This window comes from Amblyomma americanum, chromosome 5 (genome assembly GCF_052857255.1).
Source record: "Amblyomma americanum isolate KBUSLIRL-KWMA chromosome 5, ASM5285725v1, whole genome shotgun sequence".
Classification (NCBI taxonomy): domain Eukaryota; kingdom Metazoa; phylum Arthropoda; class Arachnida; order Ixodida; family Ixodidae; genus Amblyomma; species Amblyomma americanum.
The window spans coordinates 151,915,246-151,936,062 of NC_135501.1; the positions used below are offsets into that span (position 1 = coordinate 151,915,246).

The 20,817-nt window shown below is 53.2% G+C and overlaps 1 protein-coding gene across 3 annotated transcripts in view; it reads right to left on the reverse strand.

Moving 5' to 3' along the window:
- The window catches only part of Pli (E3 ubiquitin-protein ligase pellino), an 85,088-nt gene that overhangs the window by 44,893 nt on the left and 19,378 nt on the right, over window positions 1-20,817 (reverse strand). The window contains exon 1 of one of the 3 annotated variants that reach the window (XM_077665481.1): window positions 14,247-14,362. The exons of 1 other annotated variant lie outside the window; for it this stretch is intronic. In XM_077665481.1, the coding sequence (XP_077521607.1) occupies window positions 14,247-14,347 (101 nt within the window). In that variant the 5' untranslated portion in view covers window positions 14,348-14,362. Of the gene's footprint in view, window positions 1-2,479; window positions 2,711-14,246; window positions 14,363-20,817 lie in introns of those variants that run through there. One more of the 3 variants, XM_077665484.1, reaches the window with a different exon arrangement.

The window sequence follows — 20,817 nt, forward strand, 5'->3', positions numbered from 1 at the left end:
ATGCCTCGTGGTTTATGGGAGTCTAACGTCCCAAAGCTACTACGGCTATGACGGACGCCGTAGTGAAGGGCTCCGGAAATTTCGACCACCTGGGGTTCTTTAGTGGTTTATGGGGGTCTAACGTCCCAAAGCTACTCCGGCTATGACGGACGCCGTAGTGAAGGGCTCCGGAAATTTCAACCACCTAGGGTTCTTTAGTGGTTTATGGGTGTCTAACTTCCCAAAGCTACTCCGGCTATGACGGACGCCGTAGTGAAGGGCTCCGGAATTTTCGACCACCTGGGGTTCTTTAGTGGTTTATGGGGGTCTAACGTCCCAAAGCTACTCCGGCTATGAAGGACGCCGTAGTGAAGGGCTCCGGAAATTTCGACCACCTGGGGTTCTTTAGTGGTTTATGGGGGTCTAACGTCCCAAAGCTACTCCGGCTATGAAGGACGCCGTAGTGAAGCGCTCCTGAAATTTCGACCACCTGGGGTTCTTTAGTGGTTTATGGGGGTCTAACGTCCCAAAGTTACTCCGGCTATGACGGACGCCGTAGTGAAGGGCTCCGGAAACTTCGACCACCTGGGCTTCTTTAACGTGCGCTGACATCGCACAGCACACGAGCCTCTAGAATTTCGCCTCCAACGAAAGGAGACCGCCGCTACCGGGATCGAACCCGCGTCTTTCGGGTCAGCAGCTGAGCGCAACTACTAGGCCACCGTGGCGGCTTGCCAAGCAATGCATTTCAATCAATCAATCAATCAATTAATCAATCAATCGTATCAGTCAGTTCGTCAATCAGTCAGTCAATGTATCTATTAATTCACCACCGAAGCTAAAGAGAAGGTCCCAGAAACAGGAACCTCTACGATGCAAAGATGATGGACATTCAACCATGCAGGAGGTGTCAAGCAAACCCTCGCCCTAAATGCGGTCATTCACCGACCATTAGGCAAAAAGCCAAGCAAATAGAAAACACGGAAAAGAAACACCTGTCGAGTTGGAATCAAAACAACAACAACGGTAAGGGGCGAGGGGCAGGGCCAAAACTTTGGCTTTGTTGTCCTGACATTAACATTCCACAAAAACGCCGCCAGGAAAACGCACGAGCGTGAGCAGTCGCAGTTTGAGCTGGAACGCACGACTCCACGAAAGAAACCGTACCACGTGCTTCACAAGGTTTGTAAACAAGTGCTCCCAGCGCTATCTGTGCGAAGTATAGACAGAGAGTGAGAAGAAAAAAACCGAAAAAAAAGGACATATCTCGGAATGTCGCTTTCGCACGCTGTTAAGAAAAACTGCGCGCATGGCAAGCAGCCTGACAACGACGCTTCATTTCACTATTCTTTTCGGGCACACGATCCTCCAGTTAATGTAACTTGAAACGCTTTTTTCGCCCACTACTTCGCCGACTACGGCGCCAATTTATTTCCACACGCCCACACTTGCCACAACGCAAAAATCCATCGAGAAACACTAGTTTACAGGGTGGAGCCTTCTCAGCTCTTGAGCTCTATGGCTGCATATTCACTCTCCGCAGAATTAAGCGTACACTCCGTCATAGCAATCACGCATGTAAGTGCAAACGAGAGCTGTAGCGAACGGGCGATACGACCCCAGAGAGCGCCCGTATAGAGCAGTACTTGGAATGCGCAAAATGCCTGGAGGCGCCGTCTTCAGGCAGTACAGCTTGAGAAATTTAGCATAGCGCGATTCGCTTCCGCGGGAGACTCAGCTGCGCCTGAGCAGTGGCAGGCGCGCGCCCACAGGCCGTTTGCGCATGCACACTGCAGCTCGGCGCCCCGAGGAACCTGGTCGCCTTAGCGGATCGCGCTGCGCTAAATCTCTCTATCGTTTCGGAAGGCGCGTGCGGGAAACGAGTTTTTTCCCAAACGAAAACTTCTTTAGACAGTCTATAGACTGTCCATAGACTTCTGTCTATAGTCTATAGACAAACCCGAGAAAAGTCTATAGGCAAAACAAATCCTGCAGATAGTCTATAGGCGGCTGCGTTTTTATGGAGGAAAAACGCTAAGGCGCCCGTGTGCTGTGCGATGTCAGTGCACGTTAAAGATCCCCAGGTGGTCGAAATTATTCCGGAGCCCTCCACTACGGCACCTATTCTTCCTTTCTTCTTTCACTCCCTCCTTTATCCCTCCCCTTACGGCGCGGTTCAGGTGTCCAAAGATATATGAGACAGATACTGCGCCATTTCCTTTCCCCAAAAAACCAATTATTATTATTATTATTATAGTCTATAGACCATGCACAGATTTATGGCCATACACTTTTAGTAGTCTTTTGTCTATGACAGTCTATAAACTATAAACAGACAAAAAGAAGTATCTATAAAAAGGCAATATAGTCTAGTCTATAAGAAGTCTATAGACTGTCTGTAGACATTTTTGTACCAGCTATTCCCTACCGCTCTCTACACCAGTCAGTCGGCGCCATTGGAAGCAAAAAAAGCCGGTAAAAACCAAGGGTATATACGCACATTTAGGACGGCCTTAGGCTGATGAAGTCACGAAGAGCCAAACACGCGCACAGACAGCCCCAGCACAGTCGCAGACCAAAATGTGCAAGTCGCGCGGACGTCGCAAGTCAGCCGTGAGCTTTTTTGCGAGGGCTAGCGTTGGTCCGCGGAACAGACGTGACACGAGGCGTGGCAAATAGGGCCATCAAAGAGCCCGTCACCCTTGCTCGGAGGGAGCATCACGCGCTAACCGCAAGGCCGTATTCGTATACACGCGCACACAACCACACGGATAAGAGAGGCGCGCATATCTTATCCGGACAGCAGAGGCTTCCATCTGAGCAGCCTCTGTCTGTTTTTTTTTTTTTTTTGCTTTCAAGTTTTTTTTTCTTCCTCGCGTTGTTTCTTCCGGACTGCCGACGGGCGGCTGTTCACACGGGCGTCCAGGGAATTTCCGGAGGCAGGGGAGGGAGCGCGCGACTCGTCTCGGAACCAGAGACGCAATGTCCTGGCTTACTACGCGCTTCGTTTTTACGCGACACAAAGGGACGCCGATACAGCGGAAAATAGGGGATATTTCCCGCTTCCGACATTCTCTTGAGAACTGCAAGAAAAAAAAATACCACGCCTTCACAAGGGCCAAGAAAGTAATGGATACAGTCGCGACCACCCTCCCCATACCCTCCACTCTTCGTGAAAGCATCTATATCAAGGCACGTGTGAGTAACCAACGATCGAGTTGGCGGGAAATTGAGCGCAGAGTTCCGCAAATAAATCTATCAGGACCGAATGCTGGGCGAACTGGCAGTGGCTGACATGCACACTGGAAGTGCGCAAACTGGACAGCGTCGACCGTAATCCGTAAGTGGCGGTCACGTGACCGGACGCTGAATGAGTAGGCTACGCATCCGCTGAGGGCCGGTGGGGGGGGTCCGTTGTTCTGCAGCTGTCGCTTTAGGACAAGCGAAAATAAACAACATCGAGGCACAGTGTAAGAATATGGGTTTTTAACTTTTTTTTTCTTTTTTTACAGCGAGAGCTGTTAGGCGCCCCTCCATGGCTTTATCGTCGCCGTCGGCGTAACCGGTCAACCTGGGTCGCATAAGCCTACGGGTGGCTCTGTGTGGAACAGCCGCCTGCCAGTGCAGGGGTGCATCACGCGACTAAACCGCCTAAACAGCTATCGCTGAATCTCGCGTTACATAGTCGTAACTGTCCTGCGAGTTTTCTTTCACTGCAAATCAGGCGGCTTCAGGAAGCGCCGTCTATACAACTATGAGCGTGCCTTTGCGGATACAGCGGCGACAGCCGGGGAGAAGCGCACACCACATCGGCGCCGAACGGCGGATCTGCCTCGCAAAACCCGAACGGACCCCGCGGCCTTCGCGAGTTTTCCTCGAACCCTTCGCGAAGGCGCTCGAAAAAAGTCTTTTGTTTGCACCCGTAATTCGGTTTGGACGCCCTGGCGCGAGAAAGAGAACGCAACGCGATCCCAGAAAACCTGGCCCGGGGCCCAGTCGACCGAGACAGGCGAACGCCGCCGGCGAAAAAATGGCGCCGAGTTCTTCGGCCCCCCGAGTTATGTTACACCACTGCTGGGGTTCTCCGACCTGCCCCGACATCGCGCAGCGCTCGCGGGTGTCTTTTTTGCGTTTCGCCTTCGCCGAAATGTGGCCACTGCGGCTGACGTGAGATCCCGCGACCTCGGACTCGACAGCCGAACACCGTAACCACTGAGCTACCGCGGCGAGCGTCGCTATAACAACAACAAAAACGTCGGACTCCTGTGCTGCGCTTACGAGTTGACGCGATGGCGTACGGCGTTTGGTGCGTCGTCTGACGCTGACGCGACTCTTTACAATTTACTGTACAAGATTCATTCACACATTGGCGACATACATCGATACTCAGCATCAGCAAACATTGGCTTTCCATTCTGAGCAGTTCGACACCTTTGAAAGCATTCTTCATTTTTTTTTCAATTGACTCAATTAATTGATCAATTGCGCACTCTAAAATTTCTTAATTAGCATCGTCAAGCACTGGCTTTTCATCCTGAGCATTTCGACACCTTCGAACCCCCTTTTTCCAATTTTTTTCACTTCTTTTATTAAAAAAATCAACTACAATGATTTAATTAACTCCTCATCGCCTATCGCGCACCAATGAATTCTCAATTACTAGAATCACAAATGCCCAATATGAGATTTTTTTTTCATGCAGCCCCCGATTATTCCCGACAAGCGGTGCCGACTACGCCAACGGCTTTTCGACCGAATGAGCTGCAAACGCTGTCGCGTAATATGCGACTCTTTTTGCCGCATAAATTCCTCCTCCTTTCGTCACCAACAACAAGAACAACAACAAAAATCGCGAGTGACTTGGATGCCGTAACAGAAAAACTTTCTCCCCCAACTATAGCCGGATAATATTGCGAGGACACATTTTACTTAAACATCTGCGCAGGGGAGCGTCTGCAGGGTGAACGGGGTCCACATCGGCGTGGTACGCCGTGACGGTAAACTCGTGTTCATCTCCTCGCCAATAAGAACCCCGTGCGAGCGCACCGGCAAACTGCCTCCTCCGAGAAAGCACCGCCCAGCGATTGGGCCTCCGTCCGGCTGACACTGCGTATTTTAAACTTTATCGGAACAAACACTTTTCTGTCCGCTTCAGTGTCGCCAATGTGGGTGCGTGCGAGTGAACCTTCAATATCGGCGGAAGGCCGGAGGCACGACCACAGAAATGGAACCCAGTGGACGCCCTGCGATCAACGCGTCACTAAGAACCACCCCCGAAGGCCAGCGTATGCACGATGGGAGAACGGGCCGTCGATCGACGCATATTATATTCGGGCCGGCTTATACTGTAAACACGCTATACATGCAAGGACAGCGCGAACGCTCGGAGCGCTAACAAGATTACGCGCCTTTCTGTTTGCATAAACAATCTCTCCGGTCTCGTGCTGCGGGCTGCGCGCGGGGTAAAAAAAAAAAACGCTGTTATTTCCACATACCGAAAAACTAGGTCGAAGTCGATGCCGCTGCAAACGAGAAAAAAGAATAAAAAAAATGGCTCAATGGCAGTGCATCAAGTCAAAATACTGAGCCGCTTACTGCGTTCCTCCGACTCGTAGGTTCAGAAGAATTGCGACTCATGCCACTGCGTCATCGGTAAGGGCCACAATCACGGAAGGGTATATATACCTACTATACACGCGACGTTCTTTCGGTGATGCAACAACGCATGAAGTGTACACAGAGGTAAAAAACAAGCAATAAAAAAAAAGCCTGGCAGCGCACGCAGACACGAACGGTAACACGTCCAAACACGCGTAAAAAAAGCGAAGAACACAGTGACATCTAATCCCATTATGCGTGGGTAATTCGATAGCCTTTGAAGCTGTTGATGCATTTGCCGGAAGTGACGTACTGAGGGGACTTGTCCTAGTTTGCCCTTCTCGTACACCACCCTCCACGGCTGGCGGGTGGAGGCTTGAAGTGACGTCACCTGGTCTGGTGACCCTCCATCCAATGGGCATTCTCCGGTCTGGTAGCGTCACTGCCCACCAGCCAACCAGGATTTATTTCCGGACGACGTCGGGTTTCCGCACCGATTAGGGTTCCGTGCTGTCTCATAAAACGAAGTCAGGTCTTGTCTTTGGCATTTCCGAGCAACCTACACGGCCGACGCCTCTCGTCCTCGTTCTGCCAGGTGGACGATTCCGTCGATCCCAGAATGTTTCGCGGATACGCGGCAACACAGAGACGATAGGATGCTAGCGACCATAAGCAACCGGTGGCTACAGAGCGGTTATGCTACTCAGCCCACAATGAAACTCCTAGGTGATCCTCGGTAGAGCGTTCGAACCCCTGAGGAGCCAAAAGTTCGTTATATCCAGGGCTGACACAAAAAAGTTCGTTATATCCGAAATGGCATTATATTCGAGTTAACACACGAAAGGTCGCTGTAACCGAGGCGGCAAACTAAGCTTAACACACCAATATCCGCGGTGGCACCCTAAAGGTCATTATACCCGAGGCAGTATACTTAGTTCGCAGCCTGCAGGTGGACAGTTTTCCATCTGCCAGTAACCAACTCTTGGGTGGACACCGCAACCGCAACGATTTTAAAGTTACTGCTGATCATATAGCGCTACATCGAATTCGTAAACACAGAGAACGTAATTTTACGCTCCAAACATCTATACAGCTGCCGATGGCATCGGTTCTTCAAGCGTGCTATCGAAATGAAATTCTCTGCACACTCCGTGTTCACGCACCACAAATCTTATGCACCATTTATCCCATTTTTAAGGAACACCAACGATAGCACAAAATACGCTCGACTCGGTTAGTCTTCCAAGCAACCAAGGAGGACGCGTCGGCAGCCATTTTCGGTGGCGTCCACAACTGCTACCCTTTCCCTAATCGGATTAAATACGTCAACCGTGCATCTGACGCTTATCACTGCCACGTGCGGTTCGAGCTATGCGGAGCGCGCGCCTTCATGCGACTCCGGAGTCAGCCGCTGTGTGTCATTCAGAGAATGCATCACCGCCTTTTTATTAAGTTTGTTTCGGGGCCGCGCAACGCAAAGCCGATCTCTGAACGGCCCCTTTACGTTTCCCGCAGTCGCGAAACCTCGGCCATTAGCCCACTTTCGAAACCCGCAGTTCTTTTTTTCGATTTTCTTCCAGTCCATGTCTCTCTTGAGCGGAGGCCGTTCGGAAGACCACTTCGCTACAGCCGCGATCCAGCGCGCCGTGGATCACCGCGCGCGCCTCACGTTTGCCCGGGCTTTCCATTTTTTTTTCATCGCTTTGTTTCACATTACGGACCATCGTTTCCCATCTTTTATTAACGATACACAGAAGGCAAAAGGAAGTTGACCCAGATTAATCGATCACGACTTCCCCCGTCACAAAGACGCTACTTTCACACACACACACAAAAAAGGAGCTTTCATAAACTACAGAAGAGCGAAAAATGACGAATATAGCTACGTGTCGCCACCCTACAGCTTTTCAACCAGCACGTTGCCATGACGTCAGATCAGTTTTTTTTTTCTATATTTTTCATGGCAGAGCATAAAATGGGGCACCACACCGTCGATTTCAAGGTGACTCCTGCATCGCCACTGCTAGTGCAACTTTGTCGCGGAAAGTTACAAGGACAGCAAGAACTAAGGGCGGAAAATTAAAAAAGAATCAGCGGACGCACGAAACTCAGCGCCACCACCCGCACTCTAAACAGGCACACGCCTATGTGGGGGTAAAAAAAGGGAGTAAGGTGTCGTCTAGCGCACTCCCCTTTACTCCTTTCTTTTTTTAAGAGTGCAGGCCACGTGTGCGAATGGGAATGGCGGGCGAAAACATCCCGAATACCAGCACGCTCCTATTTTCTCGGGTATTTCAGCGCTTGTCCAGCAGTCTATGTTCCTTCGCTACCGTCCGCGTTTATTTCGCGGTTTCATCTGGCACGGTTTCGTTAATACCAAGCGGCTACTCAGCCCTAGCTAGGTCGCGAGATCCAATCCCGGCCTTCACTTCGACGGAGCGAAACTTCCAAGGCGGCCGTGTGCTGCGCGCGCACCGGTTCCCGTCGAAGAATCCCGAGATGCTCGAAACTAACCCGGATCAGCCCTCCATCGCGGCGTGCCACCATGGGTCACGTGTCTTAGGGACTTCAAACCCACCATACCATACGGTACACTCGTCTATTTGGGGGTGAAAAAAGGGAGTTCTGTAGAGGACAGCTTTCACTCTCTTTTTATTCCTTTCTGTTTGTTCACGGTGCATGTGGATGACGCACAAGGCGGATCACAGACGACCAGGTGTAAAGCTCCCGTATCAAGCAGCAGAAAAGGGATAGATTTGGCCTCGGTGCCCCACTAATTAACGCCCCCTGAAATGCACCACAGATAACCAAGCGCTCAAGCTTTAACGAGCCGCCGCTCTCCTTCGAACCACACTGCCCGTGACGAAACAAACACGAGTCGAGAAGCGTCAGCGCCGACGCACTCAATCGCGCACGTGCGCTAGAAAGCAAAAAAAAAAATAGAAAGAAAGCGCCGTCGTCACGAGCACGGGCGCGCTGCTGGAAGCGGTGGCTCCAATGAGAACAGGGCGTGACGGTAATACACCCCCGGGGGGCAGTCACAGCTGGACGCCGTGAACTGCACCGCACCACGCCCACCACCCTCCTCATCCACCTCGCGGACTAGCTCGTTTATTGCGAGGCGGTACAACGCTCCAACGACGGGTCAGCCAAACAGGCACGCGATGTGCTGGCAAGAAGCGAAATACGCGCACGTGAACGCGTGGAATGAACCAAGAGCGTGAGTGCGGAGCTGGGAGGTCGTAGATGGGATGTGCAACCTTCCCCCCTTCCTCCTTTACTCAAAGCCCCACGTGCACGCCATGTGCGGAGCGGCGAAGACGCGCGGAAGCGGAAGGAAGTGACGCGGCAGGATGCAAGCACATACCGCATTCACTCGCCTATAGGGAGGCCTCCCTTCAGAACAACTGCAAAACGTGACGGGAAGTGGGTGACGCGCTGCACAGTCGGCTAGATTTTTCGAAGTGAAGAATGCGCACACACGCGCGCGAGGAACGGGCCACGCTAGCTTAGAAATCGCTTCATCAAATAAACGCTGAAACCTGGACAGCGTCCGCGGCCACAGATCCGACACTATATGGTGCAGTGGCACTGATGATCGAGAAAGATGAGCACGTTAAGTGATTTCCTCGCGCTCCTATCTCCGCGTGTCAGAGACAAGTGGATTCTTTTGTTGTTGTTTTTTCGCGCCATTACATTTGGAATGCAGATATGAGTTTATGGCTTCCATACGTATCACCCTTGTGTATAAGCTCTGCCGAGCTCACGAAACAGGTACGAATAGTCCAAGCCCTAAAGTTGACTTCGCAAACAGTAAATGTACCCGCTGCGGTGGCTCAGTGGTTAGGGCGCTCGACTACTGAGCCGGAGTTCCCGGGTTCGAACCTGACCGCGGCGGCTGCGTTTTTATGGAGGCAAAACGCTTAGGCGCCCGTGTGCTGTGCGATGTCAGTGCACGTTAAAGATCCCCGGGTGATCGAAATTATTCCGGAGCCCTCCACTACGGGCCCCTCTTCCTTTCCTCTTTCACTCCCTCCCTTATCCCTTCCCATACGGCGCGGTTCAGGTGTCCAACGATACATAAGACGGATACTGCGCCATTTCCTTTCCCCAAAAACCAATTATTATTATTATTATTAAACAGTAAATGTCACCCGTGAGTTTATAACTATGCACTGTTATAGACTGCGTACGTAGTTAGGGTATAGGCTAACCGCATTTCCCGTGAGAGCTTGGGAAAACAGAACGATAAGCAAGGCGAAGAGAAAGATGCCTTGAATAAAACACTTGGCGTTCCGTACAAGCAATCGATCCGAATGCGTTCCTGCAGCAGCTGCACCCAAGCTGCATATCGCCCGCGTATCTAAAAAAAAAAAATTCATGTCACGAAACGGCGAGTGTCACATAATGCTTGCTTGTGTCACTTATCTTTTGCCACGATACGGGTAGAGGAGAACTCAAATTTCCGTTTCGCACCTTTTTTTAAATCCTCGATTCCACCACAAAACTGTACATTTAATCGAATTCATTCGTTGATCTTCGTGCCGACCCGTACTAGGGGTCAATGCGGTGCTCTCGGCTTACCGCGCAGAAACAGCGCGTACACTCCGTACGCGGCGTACAGCACGCAACCGCGCACGTGCGCAGTACCGCGTCGTCGATCGCCACGCCAAGCCACCCGCAACGCTCCCCCCTCCCCCCCTGAGGCCTCGCCCGCAATAACAAGCGGCTGCACAGCGCGTGGTGCACGCTGCAATGCACGCCAGCGCCAACTGAGCGCCCAACGGCACGGCCAGTAATTAACGCGGTATGGAAGCAGCGACGTGGCTACCCGAATGGGGACAGACAGACCCTCGGCTGGCCAATTTCCGGTGCAGCACCCCCACCGCGATCCCGCGCTCGACATGGATTTAGCGATTGAATTTCCAGCTCTCCGTCTCCCAGTCGCCGGACGAGGAAATCTGACCTTCCGTTCCCACCTCGGCCACGTGGACGGAAGCACCGCGACCAAGTCGCTAGCGCAGAGAAAACATTTTTTTTTTCTTGTTTGACGCAGATGTATTTGTGAGGAAAGGAAAGGTGCCGTGATTGGCCCAGTTTGGGAAACGGGTCTTTGAAGGCGCCTTGAGAAGACGAGAAATGCCTTGTGCCATGGCGCTCTTTGGCCCTAGATACCCTTGCGCCATAAAAAAAATTCAGTCTTCGAACAACATCAGCTACCGGCCTCCCTGGCCATCAGTACGACAAGCATCATGCATGCTGGCGCTCAACAGGTCAGGTGCACGAACAATTAGTCATTCACAATAACCGTGTTTCCAAGGCGATCATCACAGGTGGCTTGCCCGAACAAAACAGAATCTGGAGCAGACATAATAAGCAGGAGCAAGTCGAACTGAAAGTTTTTCTTTGTTTGTTTGTTTCACGACGATATGTATGTACGACGGTCTCCCTCGCAGGTGACAGACGCCGCCCACGGCGCACTATAAGCTGTCACGTTCGGGACCTGGGGACTGAGTGGTTGATGAGAGATCTCTAATGGAGAGATAAAAGGGAAGGGTAGAGGAGAGTAGTGCTTCTACCGTGCCTACATCCTGTTCCGTTCTTTTTAGAACCGGGCAACAACAACAAAAAAAGGACGCTCTGAGCAGAGCGCCTTGCTCTTCGATACTCCTCGACCGACGACGCTTTCAGTTTCAGCCTATGTCATCAAGAAACGACTGGTCATTAGCCCTTGTTTGCCGAAATCAAGAGGAAATCAATTAAAAGAACCATCACCTTCACGTCATGCCAGCTAACGTGCCCACGTTAAAAAGCAAGCATCAAAGTTTTGTTAGCACTGCTGAAATATTGTCGCCAGTTAGCGACAATCAGCACCGGGTTGATCTTGTGCAGCTATAGTCCCGAGTCGCATGAAAGACAAATGCGGAGGCCTCGAACCAGCTCCAAGGCCCAAGGAAAGCACACGATGCTTTCTTTTTTTTTTCATTATCAGCCAAAGCGTTTGAAGCTGTCCCTTTGGGAGATAGAAAAAAAAATGCCTACAGTCCTTGCATGGAGCTGGTTCGAGGTCTTCTGATCCCCTGGCATCGGCCTCGAGTTGTTTTTCTTTCTTTTTAGAACTAATAGTGTTTTTCCTCCTCTCAATCCACCAAATGTATTCGTATTTCCCCCGCAACAGTTGTAGGAAAAAGATAGACAAGGAATCGGGCACTAGCGGGCGGTCGAAACACTCGCTCCCCCATTTTTCTTCAAACAGCTTGCTCGCAGTAACTACCAGAAAATTTTCTGGCCGGAAAAGCGCTGGCCTACGGTGAGAGAAGCTGACATCGAACGCGTGGATGCATCTAGTTAGTTGTGCAAAGTTTTAATCGCTGCATTTTTGGCCCCCGTGCAGAAAGACGCAGACGACACATGAGATTATTGTTAGTCAACTGTTTAGAGACAGTCACTGTTCCCACTTCAAGTTATTGATCAATTCGCTCTCGCCCTACGATAAGCTTGCCGTCCCGGTTAGCTCAATTGGTAGAGCGACTGCTCCGGTGAAGCGGTGGTCCGGGGTTCGAAACCTGCACCAGAACGAATTTTCTTAAACTGCGAAGTTTCTGAGAAAGCTGTATAGCTTTCCTTTGTAGCCGTATGGCTGCGCTTGGGTGGATACCTATGAGTAATTACTCCCTTATTATAAGACTATTGCGTTCCTCCTATGTCTCTCTTCTGTGTCTACAGAGTCTTTTGTCGCCGGAGCAAAAAAAAAAAAAGGCTAAGGCTTACAGAAGTGGGGGAATAGTTGCAGCAAACCTCTTTACACTTAGAAACGCTTGACACGTCACAAAACATCGTTCTTTTCAGGGATCCTGCGACGGCGGAGGATAGGCAGCATGCAGTGCCAATTTTATTTATTTTTTTATTTTCCCCTCGACAGCCTCCTGCGATGCTCACCTCGTCAGGTGTTTCCCCCTGCACTGCTGCTCGGGCGCTGTTGCTACGCGCTGTCAGCAACTTCCACGCATTGCTCATCGCGCAGCTGCCGCTCAAAAGAGCCACCCGCGTCGCTTCGAGCCTTCGCAGCGAATAGATGCGGTGACACCTTTTATTTATTTTTTTCTTCCGGGTTTCTAAACCGGCAGCTTCGCCAATTACGGGCGACGTCCAACGTTACGGCCACGGGGGGAAACCGCGGTGTCACTGCTACTTTCCGCCGAGAGTCGGCGACAGCCCTCGTTGCGACTCACCGCCGACGTCGCACACGTGCGACCGTCCCTGCGCGATGACGTCACGCGCAGAGCAGCCCGGTGCATGCATGCATCACGGTCACGCGAAAGGGGTTTTTTTCTTCTTTTCCGGGTGCGCGTCACACGTGCGGCAGCAGTTACGTGAGATACTTTTCGCCAAGGATGGGGTGCGCTGGGCATAGTGGTGGCTGGAAGGTCGGCTCGGGCTGCGAGGGGCTGCAGTATCGCCTGACTACAGCGCAACGAACGAGACGTAGAAGAAGGACACAGGCAGGGTGTTGTGCCATGTCTCGTTCGTTGCGCTGTAGCCATGCAATATCGAAACCAACTGGCCCAACAACTTACCTTGGCTAGAGTATCACGCGACTGCCAATGATCGCTATGCCTGTGATCGAAGAAATGCGCCGTCGTCACATACTATACCGTAGCATACCGTCGTCGGAGTCACTACTGCCGCCACTGCATCGAACACAAACTTGTCCCGACTTCCCCGCGTATCATAATCAACACCCTTTTGAAAGGGGCCCCGAGCAGTCCACCATCAGAGCACCCGTTTGCATGTCGAGTCGACCGCAGAGCTTTCGCTCTCGCCTGGGAACCCGCCGAAATGATTCGCTGACTCTGGCGCTTGGCAGCGCTGCCCCTCAAGCCCAAGGTCGCGAGATCGAGTCCCGGCCGCGGGACCCGCATTCAGACGGAGGTCAAGAGCAAGAAATCCCCCGAGTGTTGTGCGTGCAATGTCAGTGCATGTCAAAGAAGCCCGGTCGGTGGAAACCGATACGGTGCCCCTCGTAGCCACATGTGCACCCCGGGGACGTAACACAAACTCAGAAGGGTCTTTCTCAGCGAAACGCGGCGACTGGAGCAAAGCGGAGAACAGTAGCGCTGTGCCGTTCTCTGCTCTGTGTCCTCCCGTTTGCGTAAGGAGATATTCTTGCCCTAGATCAAAAAGAGGGAGAAACCCTTTAATGAAAGAAACAGATAAAAGCCGCTGGCATGCTACTCTGCGGGGGGGGGGGGGGAGGGGGGGGGAATTGGGAAAGGTATCGTAAAATTAAAAGGGGGAGAAGATAAAATGCGGCCATTAAATGCTTAATAAGGTGCATCGGCGAGTAATGGCGTAACGTATAAAATGATGAAGTGCATAGACCAATAAACAGGCTCAGAAAGTTTACTGCGTGAAGACTGCATGAGGGCAATATGAAGGGTGAAATTAGAGCTCGTCGAGATGTCTAAAATGTCATTTATATAAGGAAACAAAATGTTAATTGCCTGCCTCTGTTGCCTAAGGCAGGCTAAGGGACATAAAGATTATATGAACCAACAACCCCATAGCTTGAAGTTTTCCAATCAGCTTCGACGGATTACTACATCCCCGCCGTCTGCGAGCGAAGCGACAGCTCAGAAGAGCGGGCCAGAATAAGCACCTGCGCTTACCGGACAAGCACGCGAGTTGCATCCAAGAGGCACCTATCCATCCCATCGAGCTGAGAGCGGTCTCGGAAGCGGCGACAATGGGCTAGCTGGCCAAAGGACATGCTGCGAAACGTATCGCTACGCTGATCACCGAACAAACTGCATTGACGGTGACGTACACGAGGCAGAGAGGCACGCAGCGGTAAATCAAAACCCATGCGGAAGCGCCGATGCGACGAAAAAAAATTAAAACAGCGCCAACAAAAAGAAACAGTCGCGCGTGCCCGCCGCTGCACGTGCGGTGCACCGCGAACTGCGTCAGCTGTCCTTGCATAACTCCACATACCGTCGCGGTCGAGGCCGTATTGTACAGGGGGCCAGCAAAACAAAGGGGTTAAGGGGGGAGGGGGAGAGAGAATTGGTGCGCGCTCAAGAACTGGGGGGTACATCCACGAAATGGTTTCGCTTCGGAGCCGGCTCGGGTTCTCCGCGGTTCGCAGCGCGCGATTGGCCGCGATTGGACGTCAACCGACCTGACGACGTCACGCGGCGAAGCGGCCAATCACGAGTGGCGAACCGCGGAGAACCCGAGCCGGCTCCGAAGCGAAACCATTTCGTGGATGTACTTCCCGAATTCATTTTCTACTTCTGTACTCCGTTTCACACATCAGGTGCAACGCTGTCAAAGATAGCGCTCTTGTTTGCGCAGCCTGCATCCGCGACCAAAAAGTAGTGCGTTCCTTGTGGCGAGCGAAACTTGGTAAATGCTTTGTCTGTAGGCTTACTGTTTGACACATTGGTCATGATCTTGATTAAATGCACTGTTATTGCTGAGAACACGCTGTCGCTTCCTCGTGCCTTAGACCCCTCGGCCACGGAACAAGCGCGGAGTAACGCGCCTCCCGTTATTTTTCCGTACGGACTACTTCCGTACCTTTCAGAGCCTTGCACCTGATGTATGAAACGGAGTAGAGAGCTTAAAACCGCTGCAAGTATCATCCGACCACGAAAATTAAAAAAAAATTAAAAAAAACGGGAACACGAGTTACCTCTCTCACTACCATACACGGGGAGCCCGACCGTTGTATGCGCAGTTGTGGAAAAAAAAAGCTTGCGGTACCCAAATTCACAAGAAAAAAAAAGTTATTTCTGGTTGCTCCGCTAGTCACTCAGCTGGTATTCCTCGGTGGATGGAGCACGCATGTCCACTCGTGTTTCAATGCTTTTCATTGAACTTCCTTGCCCGACCATATATATATATATATATATATATATATATATATATATATATATATATATATATATATATATATATATATATATATATATATATATATATTCTATCGAATTCGCACCCCTAAGACTCTTGTCCCTTGTCCACAACTGTACAGCCAAGAGCCTAAATAAAAGGCGACATCCCCCCCCCCCTCCGTCTCTCTCTCTCCACTGTAGTTACGGACCGCACTTTCTTCCCAAAAGGAGAACTCTGTTATTGACAACTGCTGCTAGGCATCCCTTTGGACTGAAATTTAACCGCACGCACACACACAATCGTCGGATGAACCGCTGCCGAAGGTCCAACCGGGTCGGAGCGGGGACCCCTTATAATTCAGCGCACGGGGGGCGTGTTCTGTGTGTGCGTGCACGCAACAGCTGCTATCGATTAAGCCGTGTTTGCTCAACGTGCCCTGTCCATGCGCCAGCACTTTCGCCGCAATATTCCCCCCGAGGGGAGGGAGGGGGGCATTCTTCGAGGCGACACGGGAGGGAGGGGAGGGGGGCTGCACTGCTCCTGTCACAGCGGCGGCCAATGCGAGGCTTATTAGCGTGATTACAGGCGCGACCACGCGAGCAAGCACGCACCCCGCGACACACACTACACTCGCTGCACGGCGAGGAACCAAGTGATCCCGCGGCCGACACCGATACACACGACAGGGGCTGAAGGCTGGTGAGGAGGGGGCGTTGGACACGTCCCAACCTCGCAGGGGGCTTGCGCAACCGTACGCGTGTGCATAACTACTTGAGCGTGCGTGACCCTGATTCTGCTTGAGGGGAGGGAGCGCTGCTTTCCCTCCTTACAACGCGCTCTTGCTCTCGCTGTTGCTGCACCGAATGAGCACTCTTGCCTGCTCCAGGCGCGGTGTGGCGTGGCCGTTTTTGCTGGCTCAGCTGCTGCCACCTTTCGGTGCGACTCCGTGTGCGCTTTTGTAAGGTACTCCGATGATCACCAGTTCGAACACGTGATCGCGGTGCCGCCCGGGGGACCGCGCCAACGCGTTTCTCGCGCTTTTTCCCCCATTCTTTGGGCCTTTATGTGCAGGTGGGTTAGGTAGTTTCCTCGCTATTGAAGGTAAAAAGGCTTTTGAGAACGCGTCGCAAGAGAAACCGCAGTAGGGCAGAGCGTTTCGGATACAGACACGCACACGCATATACTACACACAGTGGACACGCAGTATACGCCAGTGCAGGACAGGTAGGAGGTCGAGCTACGGAAAGGTATACGCAGGTATGATGAGACCGGAAGAGAGCAGAGCGGGTCAGAGAACAACCGCGGTTAAATGACATCCTAGTAAAAAGCAACAAGAAGAAATGGGCTTGGGCTAAGCACGTAATGCGAAGGCAAGACAACCGCCGGTCGTTAAGGGTAACGGAGTGGATTCCAAGAGAAAGCAAGCGTAGCAGGGGGCGGCACAAAGTTAGGTGGCCGGATGAGATTAGGTTTGGTTTATGGGAGTTAACGTGCCAAAAGCAACCCAGACTATGAAAGACGCCGCAGTGGAGGTCTCCGGAAATTTAGACCACCTGCGGTTCTTAGCGTGCACTGACATCGCACAGTACACGGACCTATAGAATGTCGCCTCCATCGAAATCCGACCACCGCGGCCGGGATCGAACCCGCGTCTTTCGGGCCAGCTAGCAGAAAAGCGCCATAACCACTGAGCCACCGCGGCTGCACGGATGAGATTAGGAAGACTGCGGTAATAAGGTGGCGGCAGCTGGCACAGGACCGGGTTAATTGATTAGATATGGGAGAGGCCTTAAGTCCTGCTGTGGGCGCCGGCTGATGATGATGAGGTGGTACGTAAGGTTTGGTTTGCGCGATTTAACGGCCGGACGCTGAACATTGGCTAATAAGAGGCGCCGCAGTGGAGAGCTCCGGAACCTGGGTTTCTTTAACATTCATATCCAGCGTAAGGCGAAACGAGGCCGCCATGGCCGGGATTCGACCCCGCGTCCTGGAGCTGAGCAGCCGGACACCACAGCCACTGGGCCACCGAGGCGGCTACGCGAGACTGGCAGAGTGGAAACGGAGGTTGATGCGGTCGGAAGGGTGCGGCCGGACGGAGTGATGACGATGACCCGGTGGAGACTGCCACAGTCAGCGCTTTCAGTACGGTCAAGGCACGCTTAAAATCGGTGAACGTTACTGCCGTGTGAACAGATCGGCATGCAATTGATTGACCATGACCACCACTGTGTGCGTGCCCTCGACCAAGAAAAACCTCATAAGAGCAACACGCTACGCCGTCTAGTTCAAACGACTACCTTGGCGGCCCTCTTTCTCAACTCGCGCTCCGCTCGAAGACGTTGCGTCGCTTGACCCGTCGCAAGGAAAAGTAATTTGCGGGCTTCCGGCTCCACAAATATTCTGAGGTTTTAATTCCTTAAAGACGAAATACGCGAACCTTCAACGGGAGGCGCCGAAATAAACCGCACTGACAGCGACAGCGCGCTATCTTCTTTCCACACCACTCGCCGACGCCCTCTCGTCCAGCTATAGAGAAACGCTGAGTACCCGACAGAACAAGCACCAGGATACTACAGATGCGTCGAGGTTGTATATCCCCGCCGCCGGGATAAACACCTCGACGACGGACGTGCGACGGCGAAACCCGGTCAAATAAACTACTTTCCCCAATCAGGTCACCGACAGACGGCACAGGCCTGAAGCCAATGGCCGACGTGTCCCACCTTACGCGACGATCTAAGCGATCTAATGAACCCGGCTTGTTCGGGCTGGACTATACAGGAGCCCGATAAACGAGGTGAGTATAGCTAGGTCAGGGTAGCCCGCGCGCCGCCGGCGCCTTACCGGCTCCTTGTAGACTGGCGGCGGGTCCTTGTACGTAGGCCGGAGGGAACCGCGGCGCACGACGCGACTGCCGTCGCCGACGCCTTCCAGGGCGTCTTCGGGGTAGTCCCCCGCAGGAAGGTCGCCCAGGCCCACCTCCTCGCCCAGGTCGGACGACGCCGCGAGCTGCTTCGGCGTCGGCGAAGACCCCGCGCTTCCGCCACTACCGGTGTCTTCGGAGTTGACGAAGGGACCCGCGCTGCCGCCGCCGGAGGACCGGACCTTCTCCGCGGCGGTCGAGGACGCCGCCGCCTTCGAGCCGCAGACTGATGAGTCACCAGCGGGTCCCTGGGCGGGGCGGCGCCTCCTCTGGACGACGTGCCTCCAGAAGATCTGCACCAGGGCGCCCAGGAAGATGAAGACGCTGGCGACCAGCGCGACGAGCTCCTCCCACATGGGCAAGGCGGCGGCGCGCAGTTCCGCGGCCGCTGACGGCTCGGCCGGCGCTTGGCGATCCAGAGCGGCCTGCAGGGTGCGGTCGCGGGACTGCCGCCCGCCTCTGGCGCCGCCGCCGCCCGTTGAATTCGGCGACGTGCTCGGGTTCCAGCACGGCCTGCAACGGCGCTGGTGGTGGTGGTGCCGGTCCGACCTGGAAGACGGGGCGGAGATGCTGGGGCTGCGGTCCGAGGTCTTCCGGACAGGCTGCGACGTGGCGGCGGCCGTCTCCTCTCGTGGCGCCCACAGTTTGACGCGTCCCGGTGGTTCACTTCCAGCGCTGAACGACAGCTGCCAGAAGCACGGAAGGTTGGTCCCGACTGTCCGGAACGTTCCCGATTCTCCAAACACGAGAGATGTCAGGTGGCGGCTATTGAGGCAATGGAATGCGAACGACGCCCGGAAACGCTAATCAATCCTCCGGCATCGGCAGGCTCAGCACATCTGTTTTGGGGTAATGTAGCTGCGAAATCTCGCCGTCTGTCTGTCCGACGTAGTCCGGCGAAGACTTGATGGACTGGCTGGTATAGCTATGACAGGCGAATAAATCGGTGCATTCAGGCGTCCAGCAACGTCCAACGACAAGCACCGAGAGGGCGTCAGTTTATTTTCCACTGGTATGCTGCTCCAACCGAAAGCTAAGCGATCGCTGAAGTAAAACGCTGGTTAGGTAGACGTACTGGAGCTGCCAGTGATCCTTTACTGGTGACAACGGTCAGTGTGGAAGCAGCAGATGGAATGCACTATCCGAATGGCACGGACGCCTATGCAGCAGCCTGGCACATGAGGCTTTCAAGGCGTTCTTTCTCCCAGGAATTCGGAGGTCTCGCTGTCTTGAGAGTAATCCTTCACATCATCAAAAAAAAACCTCCAGATGTCGACCTTTGCCCGTGGCACGAAGAACTGGTAAACCAACGCGCTGCTGTCTGTCTCCTGCGGTGTTGCGCTCAGAGCCCGGACCACTCTTCTCTAGGAACGCTGGCTTCGATTAAGGCGGCCCGCCAGCTAGCCAATCAGTACTGCCAGACCACCGATAAAGAAGACCTGCCACCTTATTAGCACAGGAAAGTCTGAATTAAGGAACCGCAATCCTCGCAACCCTAAGAGAACGTCAGCGCATATGTCCGTTTGAGGAGACGTCGAAGACAGCAGGGCAAGCCCGTAAACTTGCAAGAGGCTACGTGATAAGCACAGTCCAACGATCAGCGCCAGCTTCCTTTCCTTCGGTATCCTCCCAAAAAAACGCAGAACCTCTCCAACGGCCGGATGTTACTCTGTCCTGGACAGCTTCAACCTGCCGCACCACTTCCGCGTCAGCACCGTCACGCGTCGGCTGTCCAGCCGCCGTACAGTAACGAGATCCCTTCGGCAAGTGGAGCTCGTCGATCAAGCCACTTCGCCGAAGACCCGCCGCTCACGCCTAATGTCCCGGGACACCAGAACACGATCACAGCCGAGCTTCCTGCCCACGTCGCCAGCCGAGACAAACAAAAGAACCGCGCCGCCTCGGAGCTAATCCGCGCTTTATAAACACGGCACAGTGTTAAAGGAAAGGAGGTACAGAGAGAGAGAGGAGACTTCGAAGAGCGATGAGAAAACACGAGGCGTTCGTGGCCCGACAAAATCCAGCGAAGCCAGCGGGCTTGTACGCCAAGAAAGAACCCCGTAACCAAACGGACCCACACGAGCGGCTCTGCTAGTTTTTTTTCTTTCGGCGTAGTTCACGCGCGAGCAATATCTTGCTCACGCTTTTGGGCGCGGCGAGTTTTTATAAGCCCGCTCACACGCAAAGCGATTCACGCTCGTCCGCCGAAGCCGCGTAGAAGGAGGCAAGGTAGTAGACGTGCGCCCATCTGAGCGCACCCCCGATTCTCCATGCGACGGGGGATGGGCGCGGTTCGGCAACGCCACGAGTTAAAGCGCGCTCACGCCGTGGGTCTTCGTCTCAGCCTCGTGACCAGGTACACGCAGAGAGCGCGCACACACGATCTTCTTCGCGTTGCATAAACACCGAAAGGCTTT